At 40.9% G+C, this 20673-nt stretch overlaps 1 protein-coding gene across 1 annotated transcript in view; it reads left to right on the top strand.

The window, feature by feature from the left end:
• The first annotated feature begins 8635 nt into the window (after nucleotides 1-8635).
• The window catches only part of nhsl2 (NHS-like 2), a 128988-nt gene continuing 116950 nt past the window's right edge, over nucleotides 8636-20673 (top strand). Inside the window, exon 1 of the mRNA XM_028038177.1 lies at nucleotides 8636-9273. Coding sequence (XP_027893978.1) covers nucleotides 8985-9273 — 289 coding nt within the window. The 5' untranslated portion in view covers nucleotides 8636-8984. The remainder of the gene's footprint in view (nucleotides 9274-20673) is intronic.

Genomic DNA, 20673 nt, shown 5'->3' on the forward strand with positions numbered 1-20673 from the left:
AGGGGTTGGTATTTTGTAACCAATCAAAAGTGGTGGCTTTGCCACTACAGACCAGCCGTTATAAACAGATAATCTCAGTCAGGCAACACATGCGCAGAGGCTCCCTCTTTGAAGAGGTGAAACATGAAGCTAACCAGAAGCATGCTTTGCTCTCCTCTGGTTCTGTCTGGTCTGCCTTTGTGAGCATGGCAACAATCACATTTGATTCACATGGAGGCTTTGAAGCGCTTCTGGCTGAATGCGAGAAAAGGCAACAGGGCTATGAGCAGCGGAGGAAATGCACAGAAAAACATCCAGTTAGAAAATTGGGAACAATTGCATTGAAATAAGATTACACACAAGGCAGGAAGACTTTGTAGCATCACCACAAGAATTCCGACAGAGAAATGCATCCAGGCAGGTGTTTAACCAAATGTACAGTATAACCCAGTCCATTAGACTTGTTCAAGATCAGGTCACAGAAGCAACTGGGACCTAGAGGATAATCTAAAGCTCCTTCACCCCAACTACACTGGACAAGAGGAGCTATATAGTTCCTCCAGTGCACAGGTGTGACACTGCAGTTCTCTGCAACCTTTAGATACATTTCAGCAACAACACACCTAAATCCCATAATTAAGTCAATAGGAGGGCTCTGTAGAACTTGAGTGCATGAAAAGGTGATTCAGTCAATTGATTTGCTTTCTTTGGACTTGAGACAGCCAAACGTTGCAGGACAATGACCCTCAAAGACTGGAGTCTGACATCCCTGCTTGAATGAGCTAAGGGTCTTTCCTGGGACCCGTTCCCACTGGGATGTGCCTGAAAAGCCCCCAAAGGGAGACCTATTTTTGCCAAATCACCTCAACCAAGGCCTTTCAGTCCTAAACCCAGCCAGCCTGCACAGGGCACTAATTTCAGCCTTCAGTGTTTGAGTTGGTGTTCTTTTGATCTTGATTCCTCTTTTTATTAAAGGTGAACTAGTAGATTGAGGTCTTGCTTTTTTCCTCAGTCTCAGGAGCTTCTTGCCTTTACCACACCAAAGGAGCACCTACATTACTGATGGGGTCTCAGTTTGTCGGCACCTTTCCTGCTCCAGCCTCTACTCCCATAGAAGACATAAAAGACTCTTGAACTCCTCACTTAAAGCCGGGTGGAGGTTTACTGGACGTCTTGACTTGGGGGAAGGCACCTGACTTCAATTGACCCACAGGAGGTGACTCAGAAACTCGTTAAAGGCCTCGGCAAACCTTTGAGTCCTTGAAGACTTGGCACTTAGACCTTGCGGACAGGCATTCCTACCATTTGGACCGTTTCGCGGAGAACGCTCCAGGGCGTCGCGTCAGACGATCGTTTTCGTACCTGTTCTATTCGGAAGCGTCAAAGTTCTTAACACCAGCCATGGCTTGAATCTGGTAATCTGTCAAGTAATGTATGTAAAAGGCACTGACAGACACCCATTGCGTGCCTCTTCCGATGTACGTTCGCTGTTGATATATACAGTCAGTGGCTGCAGAGTGGGAGTTATGAGTTAGGCCTTAGAGCTGACGTCTTTTTTTAGAACATGGATGCAATTATTTAATATAACAAAAAATTAGCCAACTAATCTTAATCTATTAAATATTTATCATGTTGGGTAATATGTTACAGCTCATAACGTTGCAGGAACTGAATGGCTTCATGGTGGTGTAGTTTGAAATCGGTCTTGCTGCAACATCATCAAAGCTGATTTATTCTTTACCAACATTTTCACACAAAACAAACTTTTCATGTGAAGTCTTTCTCCATCTCGGAGATGTGAGGGGTGAGATTGCTGTGTGATGTTTGAGGTCAAGACGACTGGGAGGAACAAGTTAAAATAAGAACTTTTCGCATCAGTTAAACCAATGGCTGAAATTAGTTTTCACACTTTTAGGAAGTTGAAAAAGTTTATTCTCACTTACTGGTTCCAGTCTGTTCATCTAACTGGGAAAAGGCCTTGGGGAACAGATGGTAACAGACAGTATACACCATAGCCTGCCAAGTCGTTTTTGAACATTCTTTGCTGCTTCCTAGATGCTTCTGTGTAATACACCGCCTGACAAGTTGGAAGTGTTTATTTTTACAAACTGGTTCCATGCTGGTTCTGCCTTCTATTCAAGCGCCGAGGGTTGTCGTGTCTACACCCGCGTAAACAATCTGACATTCGCTATCAAAACCGAAGGGAACTCCTCTCGACCGCCAGAACTAATTCCAGAGCAGCACCAGCTCTTTGTGGCCACAGTCAGGAGCTTCTTAACATTATTGGCCCGAGTTGCGTTCATCATAACCCAAGAGACCATTTTAACTGGGTGGAGGTTTACTGGACGTTTAAATAGCAGATCTTCAGGTGTTAAATAATCTCTGGTCTGCTAGTGGTGCCTGTTATGAACGTCAGCTGAGCTAACTACAAGACGCTGACATACACAGTGCATTACTCATGTTGCAACCACAAACCTCAATGTGTTTTATTGGGATTTTGTGGGACAGGCCAACACAAAGTAGTGCATAATTGAAAAGTGGAAGGAAAAGATACATGATGTGTAGAACCACCTTTTACTACACTTCCAGCTGCAGATCTTTTGCGCTATGTCTCTATCGACTTTCCACACTGAGACACATTTGTGGCCATTCTCCTTTTTAAAATAGCTCAAGCTCAGCCAGACTGAACTTGATTTTCAAGTCTTGCCAGAGATTGTCAACTGGATTTAGGTCGAGACTGGATAATTTAATATAAACCATTCCACTGTAGCTCTGGATGTGTGTTTAGGGTTGTTGTCGTCCTGTAAGACAAACCTTCACCCCAGGCTCCAGTCTTTTGAAGTTTTCCTCAAGGACTGCCGTGAATTTAGCTCCATCCATCTTCCCATGAAGTCTGACCATTTCCCCAATGACCAAATACTGCTTGAAATAGGTACCAGACCCCTGTGACCCCTCAAAGGGTAAATGGATGATTGCTTTAAAACTTATAGTTGTCCTCATCTATTGTCAATTTGGTCTTTTTTTTGGCCATAATTGGGTGTGAGGCTTGAGCTGAAAATACTTATTGAACTAATTTATCTCTCCATATTTAAACAAGTTGCCATCATAGGCGACATTCACTCAATGATTTATGACCCGCATGTGCAGAAAAAGAATGCCAACGTCACACCACAGCGCATTGTTTACCGAAGCAATAATGGATGGAGTCATTTATGGAAAGATTTTAACGTTTATTTAGCAATGGGAGCCGACAGTATTGTCACAAAATCACAAGATGAAGGAAGCTAATAAGACGAAAGCACAACTTGACTGCGATTTCTGTAGGGAAGTCTGTTTGGATGTTTATTCAGAGCTAAGAGTTGGGGGATTGTAATGTGTTTCAGTGACACAGACTTCTTTCATAAGTTCATAATTACAATGTTCAGCCATTGTTTATGTCCTGATTTACCATATCTGGTATTTTCTGGCGCAGAATTATGACGCATGTCTCACACCAATCACATAAAAGCCACATAAAATGCGACACGACCGTTCGGACTGCAAATGCTTTGAAAGAAGAAGAAGAAGAAGAAGAATTACTTTATTCATCCCAGCAGGGAAATTATTTCGCAGTTACAGCAAGAATTTTTTATACACAGATTAACACACACACACGACAGGAGCTGCGTCTGCAGGCAGCCAGCTGAGCCGGCGCCATTTTTGAAGGAGGAAGGTCGTTGGGACCCGAACCCGCGACGTCCGCGGGTCAAAGGCCTCCAAATGTGGGGTGTGCTAAACCCCTGCGCCACCACAGCACGCCCTAGCTATTGGATATCTAAACTAGTTCCACTTTATTGAAGTGGCACAGATCAAATTTGTTTTTGGTTTTTTTTGGGGGGGGGTGAAAAGATCGGAATTGTGCCATTGAAGACTGCGCAAAAAAAGAAAAACAACGAAAAACAAAGTGGATTCAGATGTAGCCATAGTAATCAGAAGAAATTCATCTTTCCAAAGATGTCATAAAGGCTTTTGTCTAAAAACCTGAAGAGGCTTTGAATGAGTGTCTGGTGGAATAACAAATGGTTTGAAGCAAGAGCCCAGTGACTCTTTAAGAGACTCCTGCTAGAAGGATACAGGCATCAAAGTCCGGTAGAGAAAAAAAATAAATAGAGGAGAATAGGAGCACAGTAGTGGTAGTAAGTTTGTGTTACGGCTAAACGTGGGCTGGACTCCTGAAACAATGAAGTCAGTCATCAGGGGAGCCGGTGGAGGTGAAGGGCAGAGGAAAGGGGGGACTGGGTACGGACAGCTGTTTCTAATCAGTTGCTTCCATGTGATTGACGGTCTACCTAACTGTTGGCTGATTGGGACAATTGTCAGTAAAAGTGTACAATTAAAAGCAGGCTTCTGCTTTAATTTTCATCGCTTAACCACCGACTAGGTCATAGATTGATTTGGTGACACAGCAGCAAGCTGGCATACTAACTAAGTGTTCGGCTGTGCAACCGTGCTCAAACGATGGTCTGAGGACTGTGATGTTTGGATGATGTAACCCAGCCACTCCCTTCTGCCGCTCCACGCTTCCTCCAATCCTTACGAACTCTCGCTGTTGCAAAAACTCACTCGTAACCCTTTGTCCTCCCCCCACCGTCTCCCAGAAGTTTCTCATGTTGATGTTCTCTCTACTGCGTCAATAAAAAGCTAGTTTACGTTAAAATTCCTCCACATTCCGTTGCCGCACCGCCCTCCACATGACAGAGTCAGACTAGCATGAACAAAAACATTAGGTAGGCCAAGTTCATGTCTGGGAGGGATCGCCAACGGGGTCCCGCGGGGAGTTGCTCCGAGGACCAGATGTGCTTTTAGCCGGGGGGAAAGGAGCAGGGGTACGTTCAAGAGCCTTCGGATGGAGGATTGTTTTTGTTTTTTTTCACTGGGTGGAGAGGAGAATGGAGAAAGGGATGGTGAAATAAACTGGAAGAAAATGGCTCAAAATGACACAATGGGATTAAGGAAAAGAATTTAGCCTTTCACAGATTTGATTTTTTTTTTTTGCCCCCATTTAACAGCAGTTAAATATTGAGTGAATTGGGCGACATAGAGGAATCCTGCAATCTTCACAAAAAACAAGCCTAAATTTAAGCAAACAGTTTGGAGAAAAATCTGTAAGACAGCTTCTTAAATAGGGATACCTTGGGATGTATTTTAAAGCAACACCTCAACCAACCTGCTTCATTCTGTGACATCAGCAACCCGGATATCAGGGAGAGAGTTGTGGACCTCTACAGGTCTGTTTTCTCCTGCGATGCAATTTCCTGTTGCCCGAAGCTGCAAAGTTTGTTTCCTTAATGGACAGTATTATGTTAAATTTACTTTTTTTTAGCTTTACATTGTGTCATAATCCTTCATCAAAAACATAAGTGAAGTGCTACCTTAATTCTTTCATGCATGTTTGCGAAATTCTTTAATCTCCATGGCAACCACTCAAAATACCTGTGTGGACCTAGCGCTGCAGTTTCTGAGCTATCCCATCACAGAGCAGCCCTCTGCCATGACTTCCCCGTTACGCTCCTTCAGACTAGCCAGCACCAATTAGCAAACACCTGGTGGAGCTGCACATCTGCTGAACTCATTATACGAGCTACTACTCAGTGCAACGCAGTAAAAACACTGTTAAAGGGTTAATAGAGAAGCGATGTGTGATGACTTTCTGAAGGCGGAGTTTCAGAAAGCTCAGGAGTTTTTAAAGAGACAACGGCCCAATTTCAAGGAATTAAATCGGTAAGTAAAATTTCTTTCAAGTTATATTTGATAAATACAGCATTTTTGTAACAACTGAAGGTAACACAGTTACTTGATTGTGTTGTAAAATGGCACTATATGCCTGGAAAATACATAGTGCAGGCCCTTTAAAAATCTCAGTTCTGTATTCGGTAGGAATGGATCAAAATTACAGAAAACTGTCGTGAGAAGCTTTTTAAAAGTTACCCAAAACATTTGTAGTTAGTCGTACCATTTGAATTCAATTGTACAGAATATTAAAAATATTTATGCAAACTTTTGAATTAGAATAAAATGCAAGATAAATACCCCTCTTCCTTTTTTCATGCATTTTTAGAAAAAAAAAATTTGGTAAAAAAAACCAGGAAAGATTTAGTCTGATTCAAAGTCAGCTGCTCAATGTACTAATGGTGGAGAAACAACTTAACATTACAGGAAAACCGTTTACCCGCCGTCGTTGGTGGCTATGCTAACTAGCCTTAGCATTCACGGCGGACTCTACTGTCGGAAACTAGCTGTAGTGTAGCAGAGAGCAAGGCGGAACTTGATTGACAGCGCTAAGACCCTCCTCTTGGCTCTGATTGGTTATTTTTGACCAGGCATGGCACACTTGTGCAGATGGCAGTAAGCACCACAGCGAGGAGGCAAGAGGAGCTCGATTTTTTCCGTAGAGTATTTGTCTCACGATATACTGTCGTTACCTGGTGACAGTTTTAACATAAAACATATTGTTTATAAAAGCTATGCACTGCAGCTTTTAAAAGGGTGAGGTGAGGTCAAATGACAGCCGTCGGATTTCCTGCAGAAAATACACTCGCTCTCGAGGGCCACGTCATGAACGAGACTCTCCCAACCGCTCGTGTGCCGTCTCATTTTTGCTCAGCTGAGCTCCTGTTATCGCTTTGTGGGGAGGAAGAAGAATCCTCTGTGGGCAGCTGGTAATGTGGGTTAACCACTCAGAGCTGGCTGACAGCAGAATGTTTTCAAAGGCGAAGGGGGCGGCAGGAAGAGCCAAACACCCTCCCCTCCCTTCTTCTAACGAGGAGCTTGTGACTGTGCGATGTGATGTGTCTGATAAGCTCCGTGGACATCGCAAACTGGGGTCAAAATCACATGAAACTAATGTAAACAGAAGCATGGCGGCTGATGGCTGGTTGGAGTGAGACTCGAAATTATAATATTGTTAGCAAATTTAAAAAAAAAAGTGACTAAACGATATAGTTTATTCTCTTCTTAATGACATTTCACAATTACTCAGGAACACTTTGGTAGGACTGGGTTATGGCTTGAGAACTGCAGGCTACAGATTTAGCGCGGCGTATCAAACATGCCATCAGGAAAGCGACATGTTCAGCGCAGTAATTTATTTAATTCATTCTATTGGAAAAAGTCTGGTGCTTTTATTTCACTGACATTCGTGTTGATTTAGGTAATTACGGCCTCCAGCCGATGAACTCGGTTTCTCAGTAAATTACACTGCACAAACACAAAATCTTGCCAAGTACTTTTGGTCAAGTTTCTAGTGCAAATATCTTAATAGACTTACGATAAGACAAAACTAACTGACAAGTAACTTTTTAGCGAGCCGCAGGAGTGCAAGTTTCACTAGCAGATTATTTCACTTATAACTAGTACTACTCTCTACCTCCAGCATGTTTTTCTGACTCATTTCTTCCTTCCTCTCAACTTTCCGTCAATATAATTGAATACAGTATTCGGTTGGCAGCCAGCTTCTACAGCAATGATCTTTTGTGTGCTGGCCTAAGGCAGAGGGTAACTAAGCTGCTGCTTAGGGTTCAGTTGCCTCCCATAAATGCTTGAATTTTAACATCCATCCATTTTCTTACGCCCTTGTCCCTAGTGGGGTCGGGAGGTGCTGGTGTCTATCTCCAGCTAACGTTCCGGGCGAGAGGCGGGTTCACCCTGGACAGGTCGCCAGTCTGTCGCAGGGCAAGAATTGTAACATATTTAAGTAAATTTCTATATTGTTTATTGCGAACATTAGCATTAAATTAGTTCCGTCAGCTTTCACGTTGATGAAAGATTCTTACTTGTTGAAAATTTAAACCTAAGATTGAAAGGGATTGGGAAGTTTACTTTGTAAAAGTGAAAAAAAAAAAAAAATCCTCATTGTTTGATTGTTTTGTGTTGCCATAGTTACACTCTAATTCTATGAATTTAATCTTTGTGTGTGAGCTTTGGCTTCTGCCCAAACAGCTCTTACCAATTAGTAACCAGTAACACGTGAAGCACTGCTAGTTCTGATGACGTTCTTTAACAGGAAGTTGGGCCCCGAAATCCGATTCTGCCCAGGGCACCACACAATCTTTTGCCGGCCCTGCTTACTGTCCTTTTTTTTGGTTGCCGTTTTTTTTTACACGCTGAGTTCTGATGGAAAGTTGAATTCTTTCAGCATGTAGCACATGATTTTTTTTCTTGTGTGAGGAGCAGCACCTCCAGCGTTTTACCCGAGCTGCTCCGTCCATCCACCCACCCACCCCGTCCTCATCCATCCTCCGCTCTCCTCCTCTTTCGCCTCCTCAGCTCTCTTCATCTCCCCCCCTTCTCTGGGAAACTGTTGCGCTCTGAGTAAAGACGGCCTTAACTAGATCTGATCGCTGGATGGGCGCCTTCAAAATAAAAGCACGCATGAAACACAGGCTAAAAATGCCAAAGGGAACTGGGGAGCGCTCGGAAGCGTTGCTAAAAATGCGCATGTTTTCAAAACATATTAAAGGGGAAATCATTACGTCTACATATTGAAACCGATGAATAGGTCGTTATAAAGTTCTAACATCTAAATTTCGAGAAATTGTTTGACTTCGCGGCCAGGAAATGTAAGGTTTTAGCTTAAATCTTGTGTAGTTAAGGATTTATTTTTCTTTACACATCGAAATATACATTTAAAATTTCCAAAGGCCCGTTTTTAAACACTGATTTTGAAGTTTGAGCCGGATGTCTTTCATCTTAGATTCTGTCCAACATTCCGAGCAGCAGCTGAGACTCTCCTCCACATACACACACACGCACATTTACAAATCTGACTCCTAGTCCAAAACAATGAGTGCGCACGACGCACAGCCTGCTCCAAACCTCTCCAACAAATGCGGACTTTTTCCTCCAGGGCCGTCCGTAGCATGCGTCTCAAGGAGAAGGACCACGGGAGTATAACTTGACAATTATCGGAGTTTTTGTTTGTCCTTCTTCTCCTCTTTTATGAGTGTGTATGAGTCTGTGGAGAAACTATGCCGTTCTGCAAGCGCACCATTCTCCCCAAAGATGTGTGCAAGGCCGGCGGCGGCGGCGGCGGGAGGCTGCCGGCGGAGGTGTTCGGGGAGCTGGCGGACGTATGCGGCACGTCCCTGTGCTCGGTGCTGCGGCAGCTGTCGGATCTGTCCCGGCACTCGGTGAGCATCCTGGAGGAGCTGGAAGGGGAGCTGGTGTCCGTGTGCCGCCGCTCCGGCGCGCTGGAGGGCAGACTGGTCCTGTTGCAGAGGCACGTCGCCGAGCTGCTCAGCAAGCCCCCGCCAAGAGGTAAGAGGAAATGAAAAGAAGAAGAAGAAAATAAATAAATATCAAAGTGCAAGAGGTCAAGAAAAAACAAAACAAAACTCACCTGGAGTAAGTGTGCGGGCTTCCAGCTGCTTGGTTGTCACGCTCAAAGCCATGCTTGAGTTTAGTGTCATCTTTGCAAGTTTCTATTCAGCCTCCGCACATCCTCAAAAAGTGGTAAAAAGTATCATATTCATGTATGTAAATGTACGACATATTAAATTCATTCAAAAGAAATGAGTTGAGCTTAAATACAATTCAATTTGGTTGTGGCAGGACTATTTAATCTCTTACATTGTTTGTAGTCTTATTTTTTTTTCTCACAGGACTTTACATTTATGCCAAAATTTGAAGCTTACGCAAATATTTACCGTGTTCCGTTACTAGAAACCAGCTGCTATACTCTTGCTAGCGAGCTAGCTTTAGCCTCGCTAGCTCGGGAAAAGCTAGTTAGCTTTTTTACGTCCATCATGGTTAATTGCAAATTTATTGCCATTTGGCTGGAAAATGTTCATTTTAGCTAAAATGCTCACTTCTGTTGACAACCCGTTTGATATTTTTATTTGCAATTTCTTTTTTGTCCATTGCTGTTGTGATACCAGTCTTAAATTGTATTAATAATAGTCTTAAAAAGTCTTATAGTTGAGTGGTGAAACCCTGTTGTTAAAGAAGAGACGTTGTACTTTTGTGTTCAGTTGCTTTTAAATTTCTATTTAAAACGGAAACAGGATATTGATTAAAATCTCACATGAAACTTGAGTTTACGTGACGTAAAATTAGAGATTAGAGAAAAAAATCTACATGGGTCAAAATCTGCATGCAAGCTCCTTCTTTCTTATGAGTGCACATGACTTTTACTCATGAACTTGCTGGTTTCCAGGATGCTCCTGAATGCAGCACGTGGGTGTGGAGAGAAAAATGTGAACTTGTGAGCTGAAGTGCAGGGATGCTTTGCGTGCTTTTGTCGTTTTGTTACCTTACCTGTCACACGTGTTCCCTCCCGGTCTGGTGTAATGTTTTGTTTAGTTTTTATGTTTTCATTCCAAAGCTCTGCCGATGTCATAGCCCAGCTGTAGTATTAAAAATGAGTCATCTACAGACTCAGCTTACAGCGACTCATAAAAGTGATTTCATTTGCATGTTTGTAGGATGCATGTGTGAAGTTTCTCATGAAGCGTACCAGTGTTCTCCTTTAAATCTGAGTTTTTTGTCCTTTTCTGAAAGCCTCAGAAAACAGCACAGTGGGACTGGATACCTTGCAGTGTCAGAAGCAGATTTGCCCTTCAAAAGAAGGAAACCAGGGTATTTCAATTGTTTTACAGTTGATTTTGATGACAATCTTGCATCAGGTTTAGGCAGCAAGAGAAATAATAGTAATAATAGTAAAATCTGCAATAATACTCTTACAATTTTGAGACGTAAAGCACTAATTGTAGCTAAATTAGTGCACAATTTCAGCATGTTCCTTCTGTGCGCATGTAATTGTGTGATTGCACTTTCTTACTTGTCTAATTTATTAGGCACACCTTGCTAGTACAGGGTTGGACCCAACGTTTGCCTTCAGAACTGGTTTAAATCTTGGCAGTGTTGATTTAACGAGGCGGGCAAAAACAGTTCCAAGAGATTTTAGCTCATGTTGACAGGACAGCATCACACAGTTTCAATTGTTTGTATAACTGATAAAGTTTATGTTGTCATGATTGCTCTGACTTTATCTCAAAGTATCACTCAGAAACTGAAAAGAGTTAATACTGACGGTAGACAGAGCAACCTTTTACCTAAAGTATGGCGCACTGACTGATAGAATAAATGCGAACATTTTTACATTTCTGCCTACCTGCTCACCACTCTAGGATGTTCAAACTCAAAAGGCAAGTGATGTCAGTTCTTAAACGATGGGAAATAATTTATTCATTTCTTCGTCCTCCAGCTCTCCTTCACATGACCCCGAAATCACCATCTCTGTGATAAAACATAGTGATGGCAGCATGATTTATTATTATTATTATTATTATTATTTTTTTTTTTTTCATATTAATGTGTTAGAATGATTCAGTGCTTCTCTCCTTTACAATTACAATATATTACTTTTTTTGGCCCGTATGCGTCCAATGAACTACATTCAAGTTTGTGGTTATAAAGTTGCATTGTAGTATTTTTCTAATCTGGCCATTGCTGCTCTACGCAATTTCGCTCTATTCTCATTTCCTTTCAGTGTTCTGTCTGGGCTTTCTTCCATTGGGCTGGATTTCAAAACCGGGCCAATCAGCAAACAGAAAATATCAATGATGACGTAGATTTTCTGAGATGACTGTTGAGGTTATTTCAATATTTGAAAGCATGGACTGAACAACGACAGGCAGACTACAACTTTAAAGCAGTGCAGAAAATCTTTCACAATGTCTCCTGTTTGCTGATTGGCCCGGGTGAAATTCTGCAGGAGAAATCGTGCTTAATGGGAGGAAAGCCTAGATGAAGAGAGATGAGAACTGAGCAGATTTGCATAGAAAGGCAGTAGTAAACTTTATAGCGTTGAACGTTGTCTCAAACTTTAGTGATTGTATAAAATTTAAAATGTCAACAGAGTCCACAGCAGTCGTTTCTCAATAGCCGAGACTCCAGACGCTCTGTACGAAGCAAAGCATAGAACAAGAGGCTGGTTTCTACCAGGCTAGTACTTTACAAAACTCTACAAGAAAGTAATTATTTTTGGATTGCATTGGGCCAAAAGCAGAAGAACTAGTAACTAGTAAGGCGCCGCCCAGATGGAATAATGGCAGATTTGCACCTTAGCATTAATCTCTGCACAGACTTCACACTGGTTTCCCTCCCCTGCTTACATGATGGGCCTCAAGAGTGACCGAAAGAGTGAAGCAAGAAGGCTGCTAACATGAGGCAGCCAGCAGTCTGTCTGTGTGTGAGAGTTAGTATGTATAGCATCACCAGACAGAAAGAGAAACACCCTTTAAACACAGACCAGATGCGGGGCTGGAAGGAGAGGAAGAAAGATATTTTTTTTTAAAAAGAAAAAAAGAAAAGCAAGTCTTCCTTTAGCTGACTTCCCAAGGATCCGTGTGTGTAGGTGCTCCTCTCTGTGGTGCTGGGATGCATCATCTTAACTCCCAAAATTCTGCGTGGGTTCTTCCTGTATCGCTACCACGTGGGCAGAATCACACAGCTTAAACAATCAATACACGCATTGTGGGGCCTTCATCTTCACTGCATCTTTATTTTTTTTTTTATTTCACCTCCTACTGTTTAAATAAAGATAGAAAACACTGATGCTGAAGTCGCTAACATAACGAGGTGAAATGTTTTTGGTTGTTGTTGATTTTAACTCGAGGGCTAGTATGAGATTGCCAAAGTATGACAATATTTTAAACAAAAGTTTAAACAAAAATGTTTTATTTAAAACTTACTGGTGCTGAAGTAATATAAACGATTAATTATTACGGTTTCAATGACGTTTCTATAACTTATTTTAACATGGATACATTAACCGAATAGGAATAACAACTAAATAGGAAAAACAACTGGTACATATACATATATTTGCACAGATTATTGTAAGCTAATCTTTAATTGTGATCTGACATAAAAACGTGAAAACATAGCCTGTTTATGCTAGAGTTGACATTGGTGTTGCTTCTGGATGTATTTAGTGCAATCTGCTTTGTGAGTCCAGTGCAGAAAGAAAACAGATAAAACAAAGCAGATTTGTAAATTTCCTCGCCTATTTTCTCTTTTTTTAATGTGCGATAATGTTGAAACATTATACCAATTACACTAGAATACTAGAATTAGTGTGCTAATAAGGTTGTTTTTTGTAAAAGAGTACATACTTTGCGAATTTCTTTAATTTGCCTGACTAATCCCTGTCACTGCCACCTGCTTTCATGTTTGGCTAGCGTCTGACACTTGGGGGATTTCAAATTTGCTAGCTTGAAACCAGCTAACATTCCTCCCCCCCTTCATTCATGTGCAGAAAAATCACTCGCACGTGTGCCTTTCCGCGAGTAACAACCGCTGACATTCCCCCCGTCCACCTGCCAAAAGAAGGGAAACGAACACTGAAACACATGTTCCGGCCCCAGATGAGGGGATTTTTTCCACCCAGTTCGGAGTTTGTACAAGAGTCAGATCTCCCACGGCCTGTTTCCAGAAAACCGTTGCACAGAGGATCGAAGCCGGGTTCCTCTGCCCGAGGAGAGGAGGAAGGAGTCGCACTGATACAGAGAGGATGTTGCTCTTGAGTTAAGGAAGGATGATATCAGGGGAGAAGGCGTGCATGTGTGGTACACTTTCCACTGGAAGTTGTCACTCAGAAGGGCCTGAACTTGAGGACTTTGTCCTCTGGAGAGTTCACACACTGGACTTATTTCCTGCCACGTTCTGTTGGCTGCTGTTCACTATAAGGGGACAAAGTGTTCCAAGCATGTCGAAGAAAGTAGAAATGCATTCTTTTTGCAACATTTACTTTAGCCAGATTTTTCAGATTGTATCTCTTCTACCTTGTTTTTATGGGCTCATATGATTAGATAGAATAGTGAAACGTTGGAGTTATGTGCCTTTGCCAAAAACATTGAAGGGATTGCTTACATCTGTCAAAAAGGGTTTGTGTTTAGTAGCTATAAGCAATAAATATCTTACCTGCTGGATATAATTCCTTTTAATTGAGGTCATAGGTCCAAAGATAAGGTCACTCCATGTGAATCACCTTCCCCTGAGCTACAGTTCAAATCGTCTCAGTAACAAAATCTGTTGATATCTGAAGGTGGATGAAAGCTAGCAAAGTCTTGTTCTTGACCTACTTGTCTGGGCTAAGAAAAACAAAACTGACTGACCAACATGCAGCGGTTTGGAATTTAAAAATCTATGTTTAAAGGCTTTACATGTAATTAATATCATGTCTCTGGCAAATGCCTTTCCTGGTCTCTATCAATGTGTCTGCACATCTTTAAAAAGGTCTTAATTCAGGTACCTAAAATTAAGGCCTTAAACTTTCTTAAATTAATTTTGAAAGTAGTAAGTTGGCCTTAAAAATGTGGAGATTTCTGTCAGGCAAAAGCTTGAGTCACGCTCAGACATCTTCCTTGCGTTCTGTGACTTGAGGTGGTTGAGGCTACCAATAACAACCTGCTAGTGTGTCCTTGTTAGCTAGCTAGCTTTTTTGCATCTATCATGGTAAGTTAAAATTTATTGCCAGTTGACTAGACAACGTTCGCCTTTGCCAGTGGCTCACTATTGCCAACCCAAAGCTTAGCATCTAGATTTGTTATTTGTTTGGTCTTTAATTTAATTCAAGGTGGCAATAAAAAAGATATTAAAAAGTCTTAAATTTGACTTGCTAAAATCTGCAGGAACTCTGGTTATATTTAGTAGAAATTCAGATTAGTTGTTCACATAGACCACAGCTATCGACTGTCAAGACCAACGTTGACTTCTACTATTTTAAAATAGCTGTAATCTAGAAAGTGTCACAGTGTCTAATGCTATCATTGCTTTTTATGCTTCTTCTAACCCTTTGGATGGTTATTTACATAGATGTCAATAATTATTCATTTAGGAAATGGACATGTGAAAGTACCTCTGCAAAATGTACGGACAAAGGAACATTTACATCGTTACTGGTCCAAATAACTTCCTGTTACACACACAAAATGTGCATTTAAGCCCTTTAAATAGAAAAGTATGTATCTTAATGAAGAGTATTTAATTTACTGCTTTCCTTTTCCATCTGGTAAATACGCTGGCCAGTTCTGCATCATCGTTATGGATCATGAACCATTGTAAATAGTCACAGACCTTCATGTAAATAAACCTCTGAAGTGAATGTGGCTTTTATAAACTCCTGGGACATTTTGTGGGATTTGAGTTTTTTCTTAGGACGACAATAGTAAATGTATTGCTTATCTGATTTGTAGCTAGATCTTAAACCAGAACCATGTTCAGAAAAATATGAACTATTGCTTTAAACTGAATGAAATGTGCTAGTAAAATATGACTATTTAGGATATTAAAAAACATACTTTGTGTTTTTGCTGTATGAAACTAAATACTCTCTGCTCTGTTAAAGGAAACTTTGAAAGCTTATTTCAATTCTTAGGTCTATATTGAGTTAAGGCTAGTTTCTATGTAATTAAGCTTTTATTTTACGCTTTTATTTTCGAGTAGCTAATGGGTCTAAAGTGTTTGTTGAGGCAACAAGAGCGAATCCTTCCTCCCTCTCCTCGTTCTCACGGGTACGTCATCCTAAATACTCAAATGTCTTTCCTCCAACTCTGAAAACTTTGGAAACAAAAGAAGCTCAAATGAAAACTTTAAATTAAACCGATATTCATTCGATTTTTCCTTATTTTCTTTAATCACGAATCTCTAACTTTTGACGACTCAACTTCCCGGCTCAAGTTTTATAATCCCACACAAGTTTGTTTTTAATTTTTTTAAAAAATTTATCGTGAATCCAGGCCATGTACCTCAATATGTTTCCAGTGTCAGAATCTCTCCTCTTCTCCTCATCCTCCCCCACCATCGCTCTCTTCCTACAGGCGATGATTCAGAGGCTTTCTGACCAAGTTCCCTCCATCCGCAGAGCACAAAGAAAGACTTTCATTTTCAGAGTCCACTCTCAGTTTTTCAAGTCTTAACTTCGCAGAGTTGCCAGAAGTGATTTGATTAGCAAGTTCAGAAAAAAATAGTTGGAATTCAGTATGATATTGATATACAAGGTAATTTTTTGATAGCAAAACAACGTTCCATGATTCTTTTATTCTATTCAGATGAAGCCTATATTGATTTGCTTCCTTATGATAAAATGCTCTTATTATAGTGCTCAGTGTTTATTAAAAACAAAAAGAGTTATTTATTTTTCCCCACAATATTGTCAAGATTTCTTAAATCAGCATCCAGACATGCAGAAAAAGTTCTGTAAGAACCTCAAAATGTTGCAAATATCACAAATATATATGCAAATGAAGCTTTAGAAGCTCATTTGTGGGTTTTTATGATTAAATTCTGACGCAGAAAATGTCGTCGCTGAGGTGAACGTAGTGAATAATGACCCTCAGACGGAGATCGGGGGTCGGCTGCGCTCGTGTTCGTCTGCGTGTTTATACATGTGAGACAAAGTGCTGTTGTTCTCTGCAAAATGAACGCGAGTCACGGCTGAAGGTCAAAAAGTCGAGGAGAAGAAAACCAGCTTCCTGTCATGGTTCACAGTTTGGTCCTTTCTCTTTCTCTTACACAAACTCGTAACAAAAAAGTCCCAGATTCATCATTTACATTCATGCACATAGTAGAAGCTTCTGATAATCAATAAACCTAATGGACGGATGTTGGTTCAACAAAACAAGCACATTTTTTTCTTGATCATAAATTCGAAATTATTGCGAGAAATGATAATATCGATGTTTTGAGACCATTTTCAATAAATATGATACTACAAACAAATGAATTCTTTAAAGATAATCTCATAGTGAGACACTTTCATCTCCCCAAGTTGGTGTGGAACAAACGCTTTGCCATGTTTCCGATGTATAAAATAATGACATTTTTTACTTAGTCATGTCAACCAGTCATTAAAGGCATGTTTCCCTTTTTTTTTTTTTTTTACATTCTCGAGTCTCACTATCTGCTAGGATGTTTAGACAACATTAGGCTTAAAACGGTTAAAATAGCATTAATTTAAGATAGTTTCATTGTGGGTGTGGCTTAAAAACCATAGACCGCCACTTCAAACTGTGTGAAAATGTGTTTGAAGAGTTAATTTAAAATGAAAACAGCAACGCTGTCTGCAAGAGACAGGAACACCGTAAAAAAATAAAAAACTTTGTCGATATTTTGCTTATGTTGAAAAAACACTGAAGCGATAAGCCCCTTAAACTTGCGAGTAGTCGGCGATTTTACCAAGAGCTATGGATTCAACACGTGAATGTAAAATTTTGTAGGGCTTACGATTCAAGATTTTGGCAAATTCTCGCATTTCTTTGGTGTTTGGAATCTAATACGTTATTGATACGCCTGTTGAGAATGTAAAAATGTTTTTGTCCTGTCGTGAATTTAAAATCCCGCTCCGTCATCCCCCTACTACTTCCTGTCAACTTCTTCACCTTTTTTGCAAGTAGCAACGTCTGCTCGTTGATCACGTGATTGCGGGATTTGAAGACCGTGTTTTTACAGAATTCAAAAGATTTTGATACAACCCAAAAAACCCCACATAAATACGGTGCAAAAACTTTTTAGCGTGAGATTGGAGGTGTTGTGAAAATTTGTGTGTTTGCATCAAGCTGATTTGTTTTCGTAATTTCAATTTGCGCAATTTTATGGTCAGTGGAAATGGACCATGGAGCGACGTGGAGTAAGACATGGAGCGTGTCGCAGCTAAATGAGCTTCTGGTTGCCAAAGACGGAGCTCGAAGAAAGTCAGTTCACCTTGTTGTTGCTGATTGGTGAACAGGATGGTTTCATTTACAGACTGATGTCCAATATTCTGTCTACTTCCTGTCCATTTTTTAACGTTTGTCTTGGGCTTTATCTTAGTAGCACAGGGAGAGGATTTTTTGTTTCCAAAACTCTCCTCTGTGAAAAATAACAAAACGCCTCAGGACTTACAAACCGTGAAGCCAGAGCGCGGGAACAGACTCTTTGTTGCGGTTTTGTGTGAACACAGCAAGCTTTCTGCCCGTGTGGGTTGGCTTCCCGCTGTTCTCACGTTGAAGATCTCCTGTTTAATCTGAGGGCACGGATCAGGGGACGGTGTTTAAACCGTCGCCTATAGAGCTGATCCCAATCACAGAGAAGAGAGTCTGATGATGTCTCAGATATTCAGACTGCATGACGGCAGCAGCATGTTGACACACAGGATGTAGGCAGTGTGTCTCACGATCTGAGGGAGTTTCATTGTTGCCGGGAAATCTGCAATGTTGGACAACACGAGCGCAGAGTGGCTGGTTCCACTCTGGAAATGAAATTGCCTTTTACATTAAGAAACATGCAATATTATTCATATTATTTGGTAACAGGACTGTCGCAATAAGTCAATTAATTGCATGATCAATTAAAATGAGCTCAGTAATTTCCATTTTCTATCAAAATCTGGATTACAAAAATCTTCAGTCTGGTATATTAGTCTCAACTTTTTTATCTTGCCAAGACATAATGATTAATTTTATTTGTTGTTTCTATTGTTTTATATATTTTGGACATTTAAAATGGCTTCCAGCTCCAGTGACAAATGTTCATTGGAATTTAGAGTTTATACATTTTTGAGAATGTGTTCTCGCATTATTATACCATTACCGTAATATTGCGTGAAACAACTTCTGGGACAGTTTATCGTCTAGCAAAAATAGTTTTTTGGCTCATTTGGTAGTAGCATTATTTCACATAAATTTGTAAAAATCCTTCATTTTGAAGTCATTGGGGGTGAACATATGAAGAAATTGCTTTTTATTTTAAAAACAAAATTACATATGGTGCTATTGTTGGTACCCCAACAAAACAATCCCTTTAACACCAATAAACCTGAAGCATTTTTAAAAATATATTTCTCCACGATTTTAGAATTATCAATCAATGGCTGTCTGTCTCTGCAAAGTGCAACATATTCAAGTCATCTAGTCCCCATGACAACCGCTAGATGCCATCTTCATGGTGACTGCTAGTTTGGCGTGTGTCATGTTGGGTTTAACGTTCTTTGCCCACATGCAGAAACACTCACAGAGAGACTGGTGTAAAAGTTCAAAAGGATTTATTTTCCTTATTCACAAAAAAACTCAGAACGGGTAGTTGGACTTGGCATCAATAAAGGGTTCCGGGTTCAGCCGCTCATTGTGGGAGTCGGGGTCCGAACAGAGGAGGAGGAAGGCCAGGCGCCAGGAGGTGGGTATGTCCCAAGGCGACAGCTGGGCAGAGAGTCGGAGGGTGGACAGGTTGTGCTTAGACCGCACGGAGAAGTAATGGAGCTGACTGCCAACTGAGAACCGCACCGGTAAGTAACTGGGAAGGTGAAGGTGAGGCTCGGGCTCCCAGTTAGAACTTTCACAGCGCCTCTGGAGGTTTTCTTCCAAAAAGGGATGACTCGAGTTCTCCTGAAGGCTTCCTGGAAAATGGATCACAAAGGGAGTATTAGATCTCCAAACAACTCGAATATCAACAAGTGTGCTCAGCGAACCAATTCTTGAGGGGCTCAGTGTACCAGTTCAGGCAAACACTCTGGCGAAGATTTGCTGGCAGTCAGCTGCTCATATACTCCACCAGGAGATGGCAATTCCCCACAGGTGCGTCTGGTTAGGACCTGCCGGCACGCCCTCCAAGAACCAGCTGTCATCAGGCGCCCTCTGGTGGATGATCTGAAAAGAACCCACCAGCCTGGTGCCTAACAGCGTGCATCTCAGGAAAATATCAGCTTTTTCTGTCCTAAAAATTACAAACATGAACATGAGTAGAAACTGCAACTTGAGGCTGTTTATAAGGTCAAATGACGACAGACGACGGGTCCTCTGCTGGACCTGTCGTCTACAAGTCCAACAGACTCCAGCTGACTACTTTTTAATGCTAAACAATCCCTGTCTAACGCAAAAAACAATGTCCAACAATTATAGAGTTTCACCGGAGTGAATGATGGTTGTTCTGACCTAACAGATGCATCATGTGACGCCTCTGTGCAACATATAATGGTTACATTGGTGAGTTTTTCTCCCTCTGAGCACAAAGGGTTGGCTGTCGACAGCGATACGTCAGCCAAGGCATTCTGTAATGGTGGAGGCAATCACTTCCAGGTGTCGGACAGAAAGCACACCACGTCTGGCGGAGGATATTTCACTCGCTCACGGGAACAACACATTTTACTGTAGTGAGGCACTAAAGTGCCTCTATTCTATTTTTATTAGAATTTGGATGCGTAACAAGTCAAAAACAAGGTGATCTTCTCCTCCTAATTTAAAGTCATGTTACAAAACGCTGTCAGGATGTAAAGAAAATAATTTATTAGAAAATAAGCCATAGCTTTTAGTTTGTTTTTGTTTTTTTTACTAGTTTTTATTTGTTTTTATTTTTAAAATCTGCTCTCACCTGTACAAAACCCTGAACTCAACGGAAATGTTTGCTGAAAATGAAGACCATTTCAAAAACCACAGAAATGTGTAAAATATGTGAAATTGAGTGCAGTTTGCCATTTGTGCCACTAGGTGTCAGGATTTTTTCCTTTTTTCAATGAGTGTTCTGCTTGCTTTCCATATGAATCTCATTAGTTTTACTTTTTACTTTATTTTTTTTTGTTGTTTTTATAAAACTTGTTTTAACTAGATGAAAACACATTGAAATCAAGAGCTCTTTCACAATGACCAAGGAAGGAAGCAGCGCAAAAATAACAAAAACAGACAT

This window comes from Xiphophorus couchianus, chromosome 14 (assembly GCF_001444195.1).
Source record: "Xiphophorus couchianus chromosome 14, X_couchianus-1.0, whole genome shotgun sequence".
Lineage (NCBI taxonomy): Eukaryota > Metazoa > Chordata > Actinopteri > Cyprinodontiformes > Poeciliidae > Xiphophorus > Xiphophorus couchianus.